The 21,159-nt window shown below is 40.0% G+C and overlaps 1 protein-coding gene across 3 annotated transcripts in view; it reads left to right on the top strand.

The window, feature by feature from the left end:
* The window catches only part of LOC108042170 (capon-like protein), a 47,897-nt gene that overhangs the window by 11,209 nt on the left and 15,529 nt on the right, over nt 1-21,159 (top strand). For all 3 annotated transcript variants that reach the window (XM_017120327.2, XM_017120324.2, XM_017120325.2), the window contains exons 3-5: nt 20,007-20,078; nt 20,709-20,804; nt 20,867-21,034. In XM_017120327.2, the coding sequence (XP_016975816.1) occupies nt 20,007-20,078; nt 20,709-20,804; nt 20,867-21,034 (336 nt within the window). The remainder of the gene's footprint in view (nt 1-20,006; nt 20,079-20,708; nt 20,805-20,866; nt 21,035-21,159) is intronic.

Here is a 21,159-nt window from a genome sequence, read left to right as displayed (position 1 = left end):
GTTGAGGCTGGAAGCATTTCAAAAGCATTTCGCTATATATAAATTATTGGCAACGACAAAAGGGACGCCCGAAAAGGATTATGCGGCCTGCAATTTAACTTGGGTCCTGGTTCTGGTTCTGATTCTGGTCCTGGTCCTTGGTCCTGGCTTTTATCAGCCGCAACTGACACCAGCAGGCCCTTGAAGAAGGCGTGAAAAATGAGTCATAAAATGCAAATAAAACTCAAGAGTCCTTTTCGCTTGAAGTTCGGGTTTTATGTGCTTTCTTAAAGAGCTATTTGTCGATTGTTCTTTCTTTCAATTTCCTTCTCATGTTTGGTTAACCTTTAGCGTAAAGTTCAATTTGCTCGTTAATATATTGATAAACATTTGTTTTAGCTGGATTTTCCTACATTGGCATTGCGCCATTGATCCTCGCGTGTGTGTGCTGTTCAGGTTTACATGGGATAATTAACACGCCTCACCGCAGCCGTGATTTTATGGCCAACACTTTGCTCAATTCGCAGCTCATCTGCGGGACATGGCACGGCATCGCCAGCAAATGGCTGGACTCACTGCATCCGTTGTCGAGGTTCCCTCTATGAAATTCTGATTATTCTTGTGGTGGCAAAATGCATTTGTCGGCTATAACATCGGCATAACGCAAACAAACAAGCCGTCGCCGCCGATATTGGACTTTATGCATACGGTATATAAAGTACAATAAATATTTAATGGTATCCTCTTTTTCTGCGATGCATCGATTTGCGGCTGAAATCCAATAATAAAATTCAATATTTTCAGTTACTTAAAAGTGTAATGAAAATAATAAAGGCCAATGGGGAAAATGTAATTTTCCTTTGGCAGTGCGTAGCATCCAGGAATCCGAACAAATGGCTTTGGGTTATCATCATATTCATTGCAAATTATCGGCTAAATGCTTTTATGGCTTGATTCCGGTTCCCTCTAAAAGGATATTCCTCGATGTAAGTATGTGAGAGAGCGGAAATGGTTTCCATTTGGTGGCTACGATTGACTGGGGGATACATTTGAATTCACTGGTGTGCGGGGCCAACTCGAGGTAGCCCACTTTGTATTCACCCAATTCCTCTTTCAATTCGGTTTGATTATTACAGATTCATTCCGCTTATTTCTGGCTGATTGCTTGCCTCGGCTAATCGATTTTTCTTGTTTTTTTGCCCCTCCACAATCATTCTTGGTTAGGTTATTCCACTCTGGATTTGCTCTCCAGTAGATAGGGACATTAGTGGCCACCTACTCGAGCTTCTTTTGGGCCATAATTCTCGGCTGTATTCGCGTTTAATGTGTGTCAAGTGCCACATTAATGCTGGTCGTCAAGGATTAAGTGGCCATTACTTGACTGAGCCTACTGACTTTGGACTTTGGTCGGCTTATCTAGGGTGTTGCTAGCCAGCTCATCGATGATTCATTCGCTGGACAATCGACATCGGCATAGGTGATCATTGGGCCATGAATGCGGCACATGCTCTACTCCACTCAGCTCATTTATTATCTATTACACAATTTTCTGTTGCAAATTGGCTCACATTTCGCAATTACACCTGGCGCAGCTGGGGCAAACGAGTTCCAATGACTGCCAATGAGTCAGGGCAGCCGCGCAGGCTCTCGAAACCGCTGTGGAAAATGCTTTCTCACCCACTCCCTCTATGCTCAATACATCTAGACATCCCTGTTCCTGGCCAAAATTGGTAGCACACGCAAATGTGCAAACTTTTTGGTCTGAACAGCAGCTATTGTTGCTGTGGGTGCCTAGCGAAGCGCTCAATGGCGGAAGTTGCAACGCCAGCTGCCGTGGCACGCTCTTTGGCAGCGTTTTCTGGAACGGGCCCATAAGCACCGACCCTATCCCAGTCCGCTGACAGCTGTTTGCTGGCCAACCAACTGGGCTTGGCCCTGGCCCAAACAAACCAAATGAAGCAGCACAATCGATTGCAGCTTGGGTTCAATATTTTGATACCCGCTAGTCTCCAGGGTGAAGGATGTATTTGGCTTGTGGAGAGATGTGCTACAGGGAGAGAAATTCTTCATCTGACCTTTTTATTACATTGTTATTGGTCCATAAAATATAGCCAAATTGATTTAGTTAAGTTTGTCTGCCAATCTCGCACTTGCAATAAGTTCTTTATGATTTATGATTACACCTTTTGATCAAATTTACATTAACATTAAAATTGTGAGGCTGGACTCGCCCCTCAGTTTTTATTGAACAGAAAAGTAATCATCCCAAAATACTCGTATAGGTTTAGGTTTTTTTTTAACAAACGTATGTGCAAGCAGAGGGTATCTCATAGTCTAGACACTCCCCCACACCCTCATTCCTTTTTGTTTTGTATTTTTGGTAATGACAAGCCGATCTCTGATCATTTTCTGCCAATTTTCCCATTCGAGCAAATCGAAAAGGGTTCCACCAGAGACTCGTTAACTGCCGCCGCTCACGTTTCATTCGTTCTTCGGAAAAAAAGATGGAAAATTATCTGTGCCGTTGCATCAAAAGCGCCGGGAGCTCTTCTCCCAGTCTAATCAGTGACAACCAACGAGAGCTGCAGCCATCGAAAAACTGCAATTGAATTCATTTCGCCATGCAATCTTTCACAGTTTTCCCTGGGCTTTGACTTTTCCTTATCTCTGCGACTGTCGACAAGCGTTGCAGCGCTACTGCAGCAGCTACTGCTACTGCTTTTGCTGTCGTTTTGCTGTCAAGTGCAATTATGTGCCACCATTCACAGCGACCTTTGACATTGCCGCCATAGACACACAAAGAGACTGGTGGCAGGGGCAGAGATGAAAATGCAGCGCAGCGATTGGGGATTGCAGACTCAAAGAGAACGGCAGAAGGGACCAGCTGAATGGCTTTTTTGTGGCAAGCCAGTCAACTGCTTAAATCAACTTTATGGCCAATAATTAGCTCTGGGGATCTACCATTGTGTTTGGGTTAAAACAATTGGGCTTGGACTCGTTTTGGCTAGAAAAACAATGCGTTACTTAAAAAATGGTCTAAATAATACAAATATGTTTGTATAACACAAAAGGATTATACAAAAATGTTTAATGTTTAATTTTATAAAATTTATTTAAAGAATCATTATATTTAAAAATGTTTATAATTGAGACTTCAACACTTAATTTTCTGGGTTATAAACTTTCTAGGTGAACAAACAATATGTATTTCCTGAAACTTTTTTTTTCGTATTAACGCATCTGTATATTTTAATACATTTTTTTCCGGTTGTAAAAATTAATTTCTGCCAAAAAGAACACGCTTTTGAAATAAATTCAATGTAGCTAATTATTTCAAAGAACTGCTTTTGCGTTTGTTTAAAACAAGATATAAGTATGAGTAGGGCAAAGTATTTTTTGAAATTCAAATCATATAGATGCTCTTAAAAGATATTTATATATCTGTGTGGCTTTGTTATGAAATTAATGTTGTACCCTAAAATATAATCAAAGCAAATGTTTGTCTGACTGCGTGGGCGTGACCTTAACCTTCAGAGTGGACATTTTCGAGAAAATATAAATGAAAGACACTAGGGGGGTTCACATTAATGAGAATGCTTGCTAAAGATTGCTTCTGTCAATTATTTAGGCATTAATTAAACACTTTGACTGGCAGGTCCTGCCTGTGGTCGATTGATTCGATTGACATCCTTGGAGGATGTTGCTCAGGAGATTTTACCTGGCCAGCAAGACCTCATCCCTGACCGCCTGGCTTTTCAATTAAATATATTTGGCCCCATTGTGCGCCTCGGCTCTACGTGAGTCTTGGCCAAATGGCAACTAATTTGCATTTCCAACCATGGGGCCGCATGTGAAGTTAAAAGTTATTGGGCCATAAATAACGCTCTGCCAAATTCTAAACAAACATTTCTTCGACACTGTGTCGACGTTGGATACTGTGAAAGTTTTCCACTTGATGCTGGATCCAGCCCCAGCCCAGTCCAACTTTTGCCAGCCCCGCTTCGGTGGGTGGAAATTAGCATAAAAGTTTGGGTGGTTGGGGGGACACAGTACTTTGGCAGTTTTGGCTCTTGCCGCCTGCCAATCGTAAAATGTAAGGAATTGCACACACGGCACCATAAATGGACCAATTTTCATTGCGCCTTCCGCCTTTTGTTCCGCACAACTTTTCCCTAACCAAAACAACAGTGTTTTTCGCCACCCAAAAATCAACTTGTGGAGCAATCAACGTTTTTAGTGGATGGGCTAGAGGGATGTGGCGCCAAATTGCTTAATTGAAAGCCAAGTCAAATTAATAATTGCCCGCGATTGGCGCCTAATTGTTGCAAATAGGAAAAGGCGTGCGACCCACACCGCGTATACGCAATGTTTGTATATTCTTCGCCGCTGCGCTCTTTTGACCTTTTCAGTGGGCGAAGCGCGCGTGCTGAAAGCTTTTTCAATTAGCCCCCAATTCATTTGCATTCTCGTCGAAAATAATTTGACACAAAATACTTTAACAGATTTTTCTTTGGCTCGCTTATTTTTCTTGATACTTTTGAATAGCTCTTTAAAACAGAGAAATCTGAAACTTTGCAGGGCTCTCGATTGCAAAGATATTTATTTAGTGTTCTTATTGAAGAATAGTTTTTGCAAACTGGCGTTGATAAATAAGTAGAAAAGTTTGAGACCTAACAGGGTTATCGAGTTGAAAACTTTAAATTTATTAGCATACTCGTTAAGAGTTATATTCGGCTTACTTTTAAACTGCAATAGCTAACTTATTGATAAATTAGTTTTTTCATGGTAATAAATATTTGAAAGCTTTATGGCCTCACTAAGTACAAAGAAAAAGTATTTTTTTTTGGTCTTTGTTTAATCTTAAAGAAGTGTTTGGCCTAATGGTTGGGCTCCCAAAAATGTATAAGAACTGAAGCGGAATCTGCTTATTCTCGAGTTTATAGGGCGTGAAGGAAATGTATTCTGCCTTGTCCTGGGCGCGCTCAATTAAATTTGCGTTTCACCAGAACTTGGGCCTTGGTTTTTCTTTGAATTTTAATTAAAATACATTTTGTCAGCTGTCGCTTAAAGTTGGGAACTTTTTTGAGGCCGTAAGCCGCCTCATAATTGGCTGGTAATGTGGGTGTGCCCACCAAGGAGCTGCTGAGCAACTGGAGCACTTTGGATGGATGAGGGCACTTGAGTGAGATTATGCAAACACAGAACCAGGACAACAGCAGCAGAAGCACCACTAACTCACTCCTGACCATGACAAACAGTCGGGGATTCCCGTCCTTGTCTAGGGTAAATTAAAATTGTGACTTTGGCACTTGTTGGCATACGAAAACAGTGGCTCTCATTTTTAATGAGCTAACCGAGAAGGCCCCGGGGTTGTGGAGTACTCTGCCTGGCCTCCGGGTCTCCGGGTATCTGTGTAACTGGCAGCTGGGATCTTGGCCAGCTCTTTTTGCCTTTGGCCAGTAGTCGAGTGCGTTTGTCAGCCGACTTGCCTTTTGTTATTAGTTTGTCAAGCTGTCGCTTTGGTCTATTGTGCGTGGGGGGTGCACTTTGCCGGTCCCGATTATCTCTGTTTTATTCGTCTGAGTGACCGACCGGCTTTCTCCTTTCTTCTCGCCCTTTCTAAATAATCAAGGGGCTAAACCTCGCCCCCCTCCCCTCTCATCTTCCCCCGGGGGAGAGGCAACAGCTTGTCCTGGCATTTGCCGAAAATAAAAGGACAGCTGTTCCGCATCTATTTCAGCTTCCTTTACACACCTCCTTGCGTGTGTTTTTCTTTGTGTGCCTTTTAATTATTCAAATTTATTTGTCGGCACAATGTGTGTGTTTTTGCCCAGACCTTGACATATTAATAGAAGACAATGAGGAGGATAAGTGGGCGTGAGTGCGTGGTGGGGAGGGGGGCGTGGCAGCTGCTAGCTTTAATGAAACCACAGCGAAAGTTTTTAATGAGTTTCGATTCATTGCACGACACAGGACAGAATCTAGCAGTCACAAGGAAATATTATACTGAGAGAATATTGTAAAACAATTTCTTATTCCATAGCCCTTTTTCCTAAATTATTGTATCAAAGAAAAATATTGTTTTTTCTTTGGATGATAAATAGACAATTAACGTTAAACTATTTTGAATATTTATAAGAAGTCTGAAGGAACTTTTCTTTTCAATGTAACACTTTTTAAAATATGTTTGAAACTCAAATACTTGAAATTCAGAAACAAAGATGATTAATGATACTAATGTAGGAAAAACTTTCGAAAAATTAATTACCTTAACTTAGTCACATTTTCTCCAGGTGCATGCCTTCAATCAGCTGCCTTTCAACTGCGTCTTTCCTTTATTAATTAAGTTTGCTTAACCCAACCTCCCCACACACCATCCCGACCCCAAGGATTGGCAATCCGAGTCCCCAGGCCACTTTCGCAAAGGGCCAGGACTTTTCCCTCTGATCTTTGCCAAGACAAATACGGAAAAAATCGAGTAGCAATCCTTCTTGAAGTCGTCCACCTTGGAGCCTAGAAGAAGTTTTCCAGGAACCTTTGGCAAACTTTGCACGTGGCTTTAATTGCTTTCGCTCTGGCTGCTCTTCGTTATCTGTGCCTGGCCTGCGGCGAAGGTTTCCTTTGATTAAAATTACTTTTGATTAGTTAAATGAGTGCGGTTGCGGCGGGAGGCAATCGGTGTGGGGGAAAAATCAATAGTGGCCAAGGAGTTGCCAGCCAGAAAGTGAAATAGAAAATGTGTCGATAATTCAACTGCAGCCTATAAAAATGCCAGTCACACTCGACAATCTCTCAGGATTTTCCGCTCACCCCCTTTTGAAACCGATTTTTCCGTTTCCTTGGAAAGTGTCCAAAGTCCTTAAGAACGCTCCTTGGAAACGTGTCAAGTGCATTGCAGTGGAGGCAAAGGGCCAAAGACTATTGGTCGAGAGGAACATTTGTCTGCCACATGCTTGACATCCAGCGGAAGTAGTTGCCACATATTGCCCGGCCAGCCCAGCCCATAAATTCTTAACTATGCTTTAATGTGCCGCAAATGAAATATTCAAGAGAGATATATACGCAGCCGAATAACATTATAAACAAATGACACCTACATATCGAATGGGCGTGTATGGCATGTCAGCAGTCGCTCAATGGCAGCCGAGGAACATAAATAAACATAGAACTAAATCATATTTTTTGGCAATGCCACAAAAATCTTTGAATTTCGATGATAAAAATAAAGCGTTGGCCACTAAATCCACGGACAATGATGCGAACTGTTTGAAATGCCATGAAAATGTTGGGAAACGAATTACGTATTCCGGGTGGGCTAGTTCATCAAAATAAAAGCGAAATTTAGCGTAAAAGCTGAACACTTTGTTTTACTATAGAAAAGCGGAATATAATTAAAAAGTTTGCATTATTTAAAATATAGTCCATATATTTACTTGAAAACCTTAAGAGTTTTTTATCAAACATAAAAGCTTGATATCTACTCTGACATCTCTTTGCGTACCATTTATCTACAGCAAACTCAATTTACAAACTGCCCTGACAACCATTATCTAATTAAGAGCTCCATCTTTTGGATCTGTGTCCCATTTCATTGGTCTTCGTTTCGGGCTTTTTCTATTTTCCAAACGACATTTTCCCAGCAATTAAGATAAATGTCAGTTTGGCGCAAAATGTTAAGCAACATTTTAATCAATTTTGTCAATTAAAAAGAATGGACAGACATTTGGAAAAGTGCTGCAGCTGGCGAAGGACTGAGGACCGAACTGCCAACGCTTTTCCGTAGGTTGACAAAAATTTAATTAAAAAATTGGCAAAGTGATGGCATTCGTCGAGCTTTCAAACAATTTAGCTCATGTTACAGAACAATCGAATTAGCGAGGAACTTTGATGCAGCAGCAAAAGTTTTTAGCTATTCGATGGTGAATCATGGCATTCCGTCGAGGTATGTCTTATAAATTATTAATGAGCAGCCAACAATCAACGGCAATCGAATGCACAATGCCAGCATTCGGAAACTAAATCGAAAATAAATAGCGCGTCGACAGGTATTAATAGAAAATCGTTCCGTACACCTTGACATTGACTTTTCTCACGAACAACTGGCAAACAAACAATTGTTGCAATGTCCTTATGGGGGAATTCAAGTTGCGTGAGGTGGCTAAAAACTGGCCCCCAATCCAAAATCCAAATTGCTTTTAACTTTTTGCCTTTCAGTTGCGAAAGTCGGGCGAAGTTTTGCTGTTTTTCCTGAGCTCACAAATTGCTATATAATGTGCGTGTCCTCGTTTCGAGTTCGTTTCGTTTCTTTGCCATTTTTTCTCGCGATTTTCACCGGGAAAGTATCATTAACAGATCGCTACAGGGAGGCAGATATCGCGGCTACAATTTCTTTCGTTTCTGTTTTTGGTTTTCCAGCCAGGTTAGCCTAATGTTTTCCAGTTCTTTCCCGACCGCACCCTTTTTCTTGCCGTGGCCTCATAACTCCCAAGTTGCGTGTCATTAGGCATTGTCCCCAAAAAAAAAGAAAAAATATTACCCATTTTAATATTTTTTTTTACGACTCGAAACATTTCCGCCGACGGCCACACGTTAGGCATATTGATTTTTGTCAGCATTTTTGTATTAGTTAAATTAAAGTCAGAGGGACTGGCAAATGAAGTGGAAAATTTGTAGTTGGCACTGACATTTTCCCAAAACTTTCCCGCTGAAAAAACGCTTTTCTTCACACCATTGAACCCAAAGTTTGATGGAAAATTGAACGGTGCGGTGCCTCTAGACTTGCCTTCACATGTCGGCAGCTGTCAAATTTGAGAAAAAAGCTGCACATTCGTCTTGCAACTTCTGTCTTTGGGAGTGGATACATATATGTTCGGGCCATTTGTCATAGATTTTCGGTCCGTTTCGCCGACTTTCTTTCGTTGCAGCGGGGCGGGGGGGCATAAGCCCAAATTAATTGCCAGGTTGGGATATGGCAAATTGCATTCCATTGTGAGCTGTTGGAATGCATATATCGCTCATACGCATTGTCATCCCGGCTGCCACTTAACATATTCAAGCGGGCAAACTGGCGGAGGAGCGGAGGAATATGGGGTGTTCATATCACGCTAACAAGCACGTGTCCTGGCCCCTTGGGAATGCCATTTGTGTGTGTTTGTGGGCAATCTGTACCTGGCACAAAAGTGGATGCCAAGAGGATCTAAGCTGCATTGTCTGGCCTGCATAAATTGACTTTAACATGCATTTATGCGCTCCGGCTGGCTCGACTTGGCCCGACCCGGCTTTTCCGGGCTTTTCCTCTGCATTTTTGTTGCCCCAGTTAGCCTTCGTAATTATATTTGCTCTGCTAATGGGCAAGATGGTAGGAACGAGAGCTGCTGTGCCCGATGCACCACAGATGCTATTGTTCTAGTTAGGCAATTGACGCTTCTGACTAAGAGCAATAACGAAACTGGATCCGAATCGGTGCTGTGTGTTTGCTATCATTTTGGAATCGTTGCTGAAATTAGTTTTACACTTGAGCCCAGGCTTGCACAGAGGAAAACATATTTTGAAAAACTGTAAGCATAGTAGTAAAAGCAGTTTAAGTCTATGCCGTGCTGTTCCTATGAGCTCAACAAACTTTTTTAATGAAAACAAAATTGAACGCATTCTGCTTTCGTTTATAAAACTGATGCTTTGCTTTCGGCTTACAAAATTTGTACAGCAATAGCACAGTAGAAAAATGTAAAGGACTTTCAAACCCTGATTGCCTTGCACATTTTATCGAAAAATAATAAAAAATTAAATTAAACTTTAGACACATCAAAAACGTATCCTACATCTTATTTTGCTCTGCTGTTTTCAGCAATCAAATATAAATCTAAAATTAATTAATTAAAATCAGTTTCAGAAATCTTTCTATTAATATTGAAACGTTACTTATAATAAGGAAAGGTAAATTTAAGTTCTTTAATGATGAAAATATTTTATAGGAATACTATTTACTTTCTAACAAGATTAAAGTTAGCAGCCTCATAGTTTTTTCTTTGTGTATAATAGAGTATAATAGTCTAGAATTGATTATAATTGCGGTCCAGTTCGGCTTAGCTGTCTGAAATAGCATGAAATTACTTCATAGCAGATTCCTCTCTCACACGGCGGATGCAGTCATTTAGGCTGATCCACCGATTGCCAGACGCGGAGGCCAGATTTCTGGATTTCACTCGCTCGCAGGCGACACAAAGTGAAATGCTCAATGGAAATGGAGATGGGAATGGGGATGGGGATGGAGGAGAAACAGAAAGCGAACATGGGACACACGGTCATCAAATCAAAGCTCAGCTGCAGCGTCGATTTGGCCATGGATTGAATGGACCAGGAGTGGAGTGGGCAAAAAGTCAGTCAGTTGCAGGTAGAAAAAGCCAAGATGCACGCACATTGGACATGGCCATGTTGCAGGCTTAAGCCAACATTTGGCGCTGGCTTTGATGGTTTTTACACAGCCTCCAACTGCGACTTCGTCTAGCTATTTCTGGCTGGTCCGTCTTGTCTGTCTTTTCAGTCTGAGTTTGTAAACACAGGGAAAAATGTTCAGGAATACAAAACTCGAGTTAACAAATGGATTTTCCGGGGACTCAGATATTATGGTTTTAGTAAATTAGCTTTAAACGAAGATAAGACTCATGAGAACATGGCCTTATCAACAGCTTTGGAAATACAAAACAAAGGGTGTTTTTAACTTCTCGTCTTCATGTACCATTTCAAATACCTAAACACATTTAGGCCTCTATTATGTTACATTTAAAATAAGAGAATATTATTTAAAGCATATTTAGTTTGGCTATAGCCAGGATCTATATTTTTTCCAGCTGTTTTAGGATGCGCAGTTTTTCTGAAACATTTAAACCAAATGTTTCTTCCCTCAGTGTAACTCTCTATCTAGCTATATGTTTGTCTGTTCTCGAACATCAATGGCAATTGAGCAGGCCTTGCCTTGCCTTTGCCTGTTTTTGCTGGCTGCCCTGGCTACTTTTTCATTAAGCAGTCGCGGCAAACACTCTCGGCGCCTTGCCTCCGGCTGCTGGTCATTGCCGTGGTCATCGCAAATTTATTGCGATGCCATTTTCGCCATATACGTACGTGCGACGGGTATTTGCAATTCTGACGCTTTAAAATCAGCGACAGGACCAAGGAGGTTTCACTGCCTAGTGGTGGTGTAAAGAAACATAAAACCAATAATGTACTGACTAATTTGCATTTTGTAAGTAGTATTTTTGGTCGACCTAACCGCTAACCTAATTAGGTGGAGTTCATTAACCCCAAAGGCAGCAGTGCTCAAGCCCTGGCAACCCAGCAGGTGGCAAAACAGAAACCAACTGCTCAGTAACAGCTAACAGCTCCACCGCCCCAAATGGCTAAAAAGCCACCCCCAAAAAAGCCACACGATTCATTTCAAAGGCAACCGCAAGTAGCCACCATCCACCCACAGCCCCCCAATAATAAGGTCGTTCAATAAAATGTGTGACCAGGCCAGAGTAAATCCATGGAAATTGAGATAGGAATAATTGAAGGCGCCAGGCATTTAAGTCTGTTTAACACTTGCTTGTGAAATGTACACCCGCCGAATAAAAGGCAGAGGAGAGAAACACAAATAATAATAACATGGTTAAATTGCTGTATAAAAATTAGCGGTCAGCATACACGCACACAGAGGGGGGATTAAAAGAGGGGGAAACCATATAACGCTGATTGAATTATTAAAGCTGCTAATTAAACGCTTCCGCTCGTTTAGTTGCTGTGACGCATTACTCATACGCCCCGTGCTCTTCACCCATTTCGCGTCTGCGTGTGTGAGGCACGCAATTTATTTATTTTAATTTGTGTTTGCGCTTTGGCTTGATTCCCTCCTCCAGCGGCGATGCTTTACCACTTTTGATATCTTTTTAAAATTACACGCTATTTGGTACACAGAAATATATAATTTATAAACTAGTTTATCATTTGATTTTATTAAAATTTGTATTATTATTCAACTTATAATTTATATAAGCACTAAAATAACTGCGTCTTTTCCTAGGATAAATCGAACGAACACAAAACAAAAGTTGTATATTTCATTTTTAATAAAACGAGCGAGTATGCTTTTAAAAATTGTTCTTTAAATAAAGAATGCAAACGATAAATATACAAATAAATATCTTTGCGAAGTATTAAAGTGAAGATTTATATTTTTTATGTGTGCAGGGAAATTACAGGTTCTGTTCATGCTGCAGAAATAACCGATATCGAAATAATCGCTTTGTGCTGAATTAGACGGCACTTGTTACCAAATGAAAGGGAGAGTACTGGAGCAGCGGCCTTTATTGTTTTCCTTTATTTTTTTTTTGGCTGTTGGGCTGTTCTTTCATTACCTTGGTCCATTGTTTGCCTAAGTACTTCCAATTGATTTTGTGCTTTGTTATTATTGTTCCACTTGTATACGCTTTGTCGCCCCCAGTACTCGCACTCACAATTGTTTATGGCCAAGTCCGAGGGTTGTTGGTAACTGGGGGAGGTTCTGTGCTCACTGCCCAAACGGTAACTTGTTTATTGATTTTACCTTTGACTCGGAAACTTTGCCGCCACTGTGGTCCCAGCTCTTCCTTTGAAAATTGAACTGAAACTTTGAGAAGAGTTATGGGGGAAACTTTGCCGAGCTGTTATTCCAGTTGAACTAAGCCAAAGCCACGGCACATATAAATCAAGATGGAGATGTTTCGTATCTAAACACGATACGCTTGTCTAATCTCAGCTCATTTGATTTGCAATTACATGTGGAAAACAAGGCATGTCCATTGTCTGAATTCGGTTGTATTCCCCCTATGCTCAAACAAAACATTTCGCTTACCCACAACACCCACACACATATTTCCGGAGGGATTGGGGCCAGATAGACTCCGGCGTGGTTGCCTCATCATAATATAAATACTCGCATCATGATGCATTTCTTGCATGCTGTGGTGTGGCAGCTGCATTTGCATAATGCATTTCCATTCGACTCGCTTTGTTTAAAAAGAACCGAAATATCTGTGGGATACTACAATATATCTGTATAGTACATATATGGGTCAGCGCTGGACAGCAGCCAACAGAAACTTTTACTTTTCCATAGGTCCAATATGAACTGAGCTGAAGTGAACTGAACTATGGGGCCAATAAAACTTGACACTCCACAATTGAGCGAGGGGAGTTAATGAAGTGAGGCGAAAGTCGTAACCAAGAACAAACAAAGAATGCAACTGACCCCTTCCACTCATATATTTTTTATTATCTCCCCCAGATAATAGTTTATGGGTTTCCTTGTCTCTCTTTGCTTTTCTTTTTCTTTCGCATCGTTTACTATTAGCTTAGAGTTTTATGTCTTTCGAGTGTGAAATGCATAAGGCACAAAGCATAATTTGTAAGAGTTTTTCACCGGAAACTGACAATTACCAGGCTAGGCATTGATGGATTAGGTGAGTAATGCCTGCATATCAAATCACACACATTGGCAGGGGCCAATCAAAAAGACGATACCCGGCTTATGCAAATGCAGAGCCAAAGAAAGCAAGTCTTTGGTTTTTATTAGCCGTCTGGGGGAAACGGCAACTCACACATGCAGGTTTATGGCCAGAAGGAGAGAATAAACTGCAAGAACACTCTTTGCAGAGGAGAAAATCAGGATAACAAGTTCTTAATTTATTAACTTGGAAATCTTAGAAAAAAATTTAAATTTACCTTAATAACAAAACAACAAATAATTATCTTCTAATATGGTTATTGTACAAAATGTTTTTTACTTTTCCAAATATTAAAAGACAAATTTAATATCACGACAAGAAAACGGAATTTAAATTCTGATTTAATCATTGCTTAGAATTTGTATATATTACAATAGCGGCTCAAGCTAAACTTATTATATTTGCATTTCCTAAGTCAAGAATCTCTTGCAATTGAGTGTTTTTTTCAGTGTATTTTTTTGCTCATTTCATTTGCACCTCCAGAGCTGCTTCTTCTTTTCGGTGTTTTTAGCACGGTGGAAATTCAGATGTTGATTTAACTTGCACTTAACTTGTTGCCGCGAGTGTTGGCTAAAAGAAAGCATTTCACTTCACGCCACTTAGGCAGCCTGACTTTGCACTTTACTTTAGAGTAGCTGATAAGGGGTACTTTTCCAGGCGGGCTGGCGGGGGCACTTCTAACCCCAAATCCCACGACATGATTTATTCGACCAGACAAACTCATTTGTTTGCAGTTTGCATTTGAGCAGCGCATTTTCCCCCGCTTAACGGCCAGCAAATTATCATAGTTGAGATATAATAGGGATGGGCGTGCTATTGGCCAAACCATTTGCATTTTGGCCAACTGCAATTTGGAGAGACGATGGAGAAAACTTGCATTTCGTTTTCTTCACTTCCCTTGGTTATATTCAGGTTTGGTCAACCTTTGATTTGGGTTGAGCTCAGTTGGCCTGCGGCCTTGGCCACTTACTGCTCGTCAAATAATTGTTTTAAATTAAGCACAAGCCAAAATGCCCAAAGTTATGCATAACGCAGAAACCAGAAAGACAGTTGAAAGTTTTGCCCGCCATCTCATTAAGTTGCCTCCTGGCTGGATGATGCTAATGAAATGGCCTGAAAAGAGCGTTGGTGGGTGGCTGTTGGGCGGGAAACCCGAAGGAAGTTAAGTTGCGCAACAGCGAGGAAGGACGAAAGACAGGAAGGCCGACACAGCACAAAACTAAAACCCGAGATGAAAGCAAAACAAAAGGCAAAAGGAAGTGCAGAACAGGCCGGAGATGCTGATTATCTGCGGTGGTTTCGTGGGAGTTGAATAAAGTGGATGGCGGGGGAGGTGGCAATGGAATTAACATTATTAGCGAAAATTCTTGGGGCTGCTTCCCACTTCATTTCTGCAGTTTTACGTTTAACTTTGCCCTGTTGATTTTCCTTTATAAATGTTTTCCCCAAGCTTTTCTTTAAGACAGAATTACACTTCTTAGGTAGTAAAAATGTCTTTGCTGAAGAATAATGCTTTTCTGCAATTACACTACACCAAGGATATACTGTACCTTTTTAATTTGATACAATTTTGGTTAGCCAATGCTTAAGAAACTGATTTAAAATAATATTTGTTTTATGTACTTTAAAAGTTAATATGTTTGCAGTAAAAAAAACTCTTATACACATGTTTTTTACCCATGCCAAATCGATAAACAAATAAAGACATCACATTCAATCAACAATTTTAAAACGAATTTCTATTGAAGAGCTTTCAAAGTGGCCAATTAAATGTTTCAATAAACAGCGTCAATTTACTGCTTATAAATACCGAACTTCTTGATCTATTTTCGTTTAGTCTTCAACATTAATTTCGCTGGAAATGTTTCGTTCTATGTTCCTAATTAAATTTTTAAATTTCTTACACATGTGGAATTACTGGCCAAAGAGATTAGAAGAGGGAGAGAAAGCTTTTCCGCACTTTCCGTATTTTTCTCGTACTCTCTCATTTTCCGATTACTTCTTTCATTTGCGGAGCTCTGAAAACTATGCTAGTTTTTTGTTAAGCATTTGTATTGCAAGTGTTAAACATGAAAATATTTAAGTGAGAAATAACAGGAATTATTAAATTAAACATTTCGCATTCCTTAATTTATCATATCAAATTCCAAACATAAGTGGTGGTGTTTAGTTGGAATTTGAAAAGCTTTTAATGGCATCAACAGCCTAAAAGTATGCCTTATAAATCTAAGAAATGTAGAGCATAGTGTAAAGTAAATATGTAGTGTGTATATAAATTTATTTAAACATGTTTATGCAAATTATTGGTTAGACTTCGTACTTATTTAAACCACAAACCCTTTTCTGCGATTTACACAAAAATAAAGCAAATACAAATTGTAATGCCCCGCAGCATTGCGACAAAAAATTGCGGCATTTATGTGCTGGCAGGGTCAGGGGTCACGTGTACACACAGATTTGATTCTTTTTATACCCTTGCAGAGGGTATTATAATTTCAGTCAAAAGTTTGCAACGCAGTGAAGGAGACATTTCCGACCCTATAAAGTATATATATTCTTGATCAGCATCACCAGGAGAGTCGATCTAGCCATGTCCGTCTGTCCGTCTGTCCGTCCGTCTGTCCGTCCGTCTGTCCGTCTGTCCGTCTGTCCGTCTGTCCGTCTGTCCGTCCGTTTCTACGCAAACTAGTCCCTCAGTTTTAAAGCTATCTGCTTGAAACTTTCCCAAAAGTTGTCTTTCTATTGCAGGTAGTATATAAGTCGGAACGAGCCGGATCGGGCCACTATATCATATAGCTGCCATATAACTGAACGATCGGAAATGCCATATCTTTGGTGTTTTTAAAGTTAGGAAGTTGGGATTTTCTATGGGTTTTATTTTTGGCTAATAAATCCGACCTCCCAAATTTCATAAGGATCGGACGACTATATCCTATAGCTGCCATATAACTGATTGATCGGAAATGCCATAACATTGGTGTTTGTAAAGTTAGGAGGCTGGGATCTTCTATGGATTTTATATTTGGTTAATCAATCCGACCTACCAAATTTCATAAGGATCGGCCGACTATATCTTATAGCTGCCATATAACTGATTGATCGGAAATGCCATAACATTGGTGTTTGTAAAGTTAGGAGGCTGGGATCTTCTATGGATTTTATATTTGGTTAATCAATCCGACCTACCAAATTTCATAAGGATCGGCCGACTATATCTTATAGCTGCCATATAACTGAACGATTGGAAATGACATAACTTTGTTGTTTTTAAAGTTAGGAAGTTGGGACTTTTTTTAAGTATTAAGAATGCATCATATGAATAATTTTGGAGAATATAATTTATAGAATATTCTGCAAGGGTATATCAACTTCGGCTCCGCCCGAAGTTAGCTTTCCTTTCTTGTTTGTAAATAAACCGAGAAAAATTATGTTTTCAACGCTTCGGTCCGCCGTAGCTGGAAAAGCTGTACAAACAAATGTTTCGCATTGTTGAAAGGCAAATCCAAAAGAGCAAAAGGGGCAATGAGAGCTGAACATGAAAGCTGGTCCGGCCTGAAGCGCCATTAGCCATGGCCGAAACGATGGCGAAAGGCTGAAAGGCGAGCCAAAAACCAAATCCTTTTTCAGATTTTTTATGTTGCGCCAAAGGGGCTTTCTTTTATTCATTTTTCTCATATTTTTTTGCGTTCCGACTAAGCTGTTCCAATCTGTTTGTCGTTGACCGTCGGCTAAACGTGCTCCACAACCCATTTAAGACCCATTTCTTTTTCATGCACCCCCTTTGAATCTCTTAATTCAACATTCAATTTCTTGATGATCTTAGTCAGGATTTTGGGGATGACTTTAAACGAAGCTTAATTGCTTTTTGCCGGGACAAATGACAGGTAATATCTCAGGACACCTTGAGCATCCATCGAGCTCCGTGCTGACGTCACGCGGAGAGGGCCAACAAACGTGGCCAGCTTTTGACTTTTCACTTGTCTTTCGCCCGAACGATCAAGTATAAATAAACAAATGTATGAAAATAGAACTCAAAGTGGGGAAAATCGATTTCAATGCTCGTAATTAATCGAAGGGAAAAACGCCCAAGAAAGTGGAAGAAAAACGTGAGTTGTTTTATAAAACTCATAATCAAAACAGAATCTCCATCATTGACCAATAAACGTAATGCAGGTCATAAACCTTTGAAGCCTTAAAATGTATACACAGAAAAATAAAGTATCTTAAGCGATTGCTTATTTGCTTATAAAAAACAACACCATGTTCTTCCAATAAATATTAGGCAAATACGAGTACGTTCAAATAAAAATGTATATAAATGTATTTCAAAAATAAAAAAAACATTTAAAGCATTCAAATAAATAATCATTTCGAAATTTTAATGCTTTAAATATAGAAAATTATCGATACACAGAAAAAAGTAATAGCTTTGGAGCAGCTAAAACTAAAACATGTGAATATTTAAAAATTCCAAAATTAATGGCATAAAAAGCATCAAACCAGTGGAAACCCAGTTGAAATGTATTCATTTATTTTTTTTGTGTACATAGGTAAAGTTATGGCTTAAAAGAAAATATTAAAGCGGCTGTGGGTAAAAGCGTCTGGCTCCATGGAAAGGGATATAAAAGTTTACTACTCCAGAGGGTGGAAGGTCCACTCTTGGCCTGGGTTTTAATCAAAGTAAATGAATTTAAACGAAGCGACGAACAAAGTCCAGCGGCTATTTGCATAGAGCCGTCGCACTGAAATGGTTTTTAAGTGAAAAAAGGATGCGAATGGCATTGGGGCGGGGAAAACTGAAGGGAAATGGAAATGGTGGGGGGGAAAAGCAATAGGAAAAGCGTGAAAGAAGAGTGAACGAAACGTTTTGCCAGCTCAGAGCGAGTCTGAAGTTGGTTTTCTTTATTTTATTTGCGCGGGGATTTGTCTAGCTGGAGAGGATAAGCGCTCTGTGTATCCCTTATCCTTTGTGTTTGCATGAATTTAATGCAATCCAAATATTTGTGGGCGAGAGTGAGAGTTTCGTTTCAGCCTTTTTTCCTTTTTTCCTCCATCCCCTTTTTACTTTATTTTCTGCTCCATCTTCGGCTGCTTTCCGCTTTGTAAATGGCTTTTATGGGCTTACTGCCGGATGGCTTTTGTGGGGAATTTAAAGCTTCGTTTCATAACCTTTTGAATGGTAATGGCATGCAAATATCTATTTATATGTCTTGACAGGGTGGGTTATAAACTTCAGCTAGCGAGTATTTTAAAAATATTTTTCTTTAACATCTGCATAATCATAAGTGTATTCGGGAGAAGTAAACATTCGCAGTTCTGACTAATGAACTGCTTTTTCGACTTTTAGGGCACATGGCATTGATCAGGGCGTAGGTGGAAATCAATTAGCACTGGCATTAACACCGTTTTGCTTTAATAATATTCCGAATTAATGTGCAAAATCTATTTTCTGCCATATTTCAACTTTTGACTTGAACTATTTTTGGATTAGTCCGAAATATATGGATTCGGCACACGCCATATCCCTTATATCCAAAACATTAATCATCTAACATATTAGCATTCGCAGAAATTCATCGCAATGTGGCGTACAAACTTTCGATTTGTTTACCATAACTTGACATACATCATAGAGAATAGACATATGCTGGATTTTATAAATAGATACCCCCTTTTCCCATGAAATATTTCAAAAGTTTTCTGCATAAGGATATTCGGCGAGGCGAAAGGCTTTTCCACCGAAAAATGAACCCTCTTCACTATGGGTATATGGGTATATTTATTTTTATTGTTCGGCAAAGTGTAAAGTGTGTCTGTATGCATATAAATGTATATAAATTGCGGAATGGGGGGCGATGAGGGCGTGACTGCTATCTCATGCACATTTTGTCACTGTCAGTCGACGATGGCATCATCTCTCCCTCACTCTCGGTATATTGTGGTTGTTGTCATGTCATTTCGCATTTAAATTGTTGTTGTCACTGTAATAAAATTCGCAAATCTAGGTCCATATCTACGCATTTGTTATCCTTGAGCTGCATAGAAAAAACGCAAACAAGACAAAAATTGTGCATTAAAATTGTAATTTTTATTTTCAAACAATTGCTGTCGCCACAGTTTGCATTCATTTTTGGCCATAAATTTTCACAAAGCCACTAAGTTTATATATTGCTGACTGACAGCGAAATGAAAAGTATATTTTTGTTAAGTAACTGATAGAACATTCCCCTTGAAGAACTTGGCAAAGGGCAGATCGTCACTTGAATTTAGAAAATAAGACCAACTAAAAATAGGAATGCAGTTTACTGTGACGAGGCTGTTGGCAACAGAATCGCTTGTGGTTGCTATATTAAAATACTTTTATTGGTGCAATTTTGGTATATATTTGGGGAATTTTCAGAGGCAAAATATGGGGTGCAACTTGTTTTTATTTAGGCTTTTAAGAAGCTTTTCTTTCCTTTGTTTGACCTATAAAAAATTACAAATAATAATTGTTTTCTTTTATTGCAGTTTGTTGGCTGGGAGGAGGTGCCGCGACCCAATACTCGAGCCGAAATCGTCCAGGCCATGCGACGCATAAGGGTGAGTATTAAGCATACGCCGCGTGGGACGCAAATGAATTTTGAATCCTGGCGAGTTGAAAAGTTAACGAATTTCCTCGCCCACATGCTATGTCATAGGATGCTTGCATCTCCGGCTGCCAATTAAAGAAACTTTTATCCGGGCTGAAGGCGGTTTTAAATATCTCCCCCCTACGGCTCCAAAAAGCAGGCAACACTCTCTGTTTGCCGGCGTCACATACTTTGATTACACTTACATATATGGCCAAAAGGCAAAAGAAGCTGGCTAAAAAGAAAAACCATTCTAGTAGCATAAAAAGTAACGAGGCTTGTTTATTCTTTCCCTTTTCCTTCATTTCGAGAAGTCGTGCGTGCCCTGGCTTAAACCGTGTTAGCCCAGTAGACTTTGGTGTGTGTGTGTGTGAGTATGTGGGTTACTGTGTATTAGCCTTGTCTGTCAGTCGATGAGAATGGGGAATGGGGAATGAGGAGACGTGGTAAATTTGGCGCTTGTTATTGTCATGTCTTTGCCATTAGGCAAGCCGTCACAGGCAGTCAAATGTTAATTGAAAATTCTGGAATTACGTGGCCCCACTTTCGCTTGTATCCGAAAACTTATTCAAATTTCACTTTCCATTTTCTTCCCCTACAGTACGAGTGCAAAGTGCAGAATCTGAAGAAGCGAAAAGTCACCATCCACATATCGGTAAATGGCGTACGCGTAGTGCTCAAAAAGCGTCGTCGAAAAGTAAGTCAATGTCGGGCTAAATGTTTCATTTATCTCATATAATTTATTTACTTAATGTTTAGAAAAAAAACTGGACCAATGACCCCGAGGAAATCGAGTTGCTCAATCATCCCATCTATAGAATATTCTACGTGTCCCACGACAGCAGCGATCTCAAGATATTCAGCTACATAGCGCGCGATGCCAGCACGGATACGTTCAAGTGTTCCGTCTTCAAAAGTCACAAAAAGGTGAGACTCTCCGTTTGCTTTAGGCTTTTCCTCTTACTTCGGCCAATGAAATGTTTATGACCGCAATTCGCATAATGCAGGCTACATGTGACTTACTTGACATTACGCCCCGCACTGCCACCCAT

The sequence above is a fragment of the Drosophila rhopaloa genome, unplaced genomic scaffold, assembly GCF_018152115.1.
Source record: "Drosophila rhopaloa isolate 14029-0021.01 unplaced genomic scaffold, ASM1815211v1 contig_163, whole genome shotgun sequence".
NCBI classification, from domain to species: Eukaryota; Metazoa; Arthropoda; class Insecta; order Diptera; family Drosophilidae; genus Drosophila; species Drosophila rhopaloa.
The sequence above is the reverse complement of the archived record's forward strand: the minus strand, read 5'-3'. Positions and strand labels throughout refer to the sequence as shown.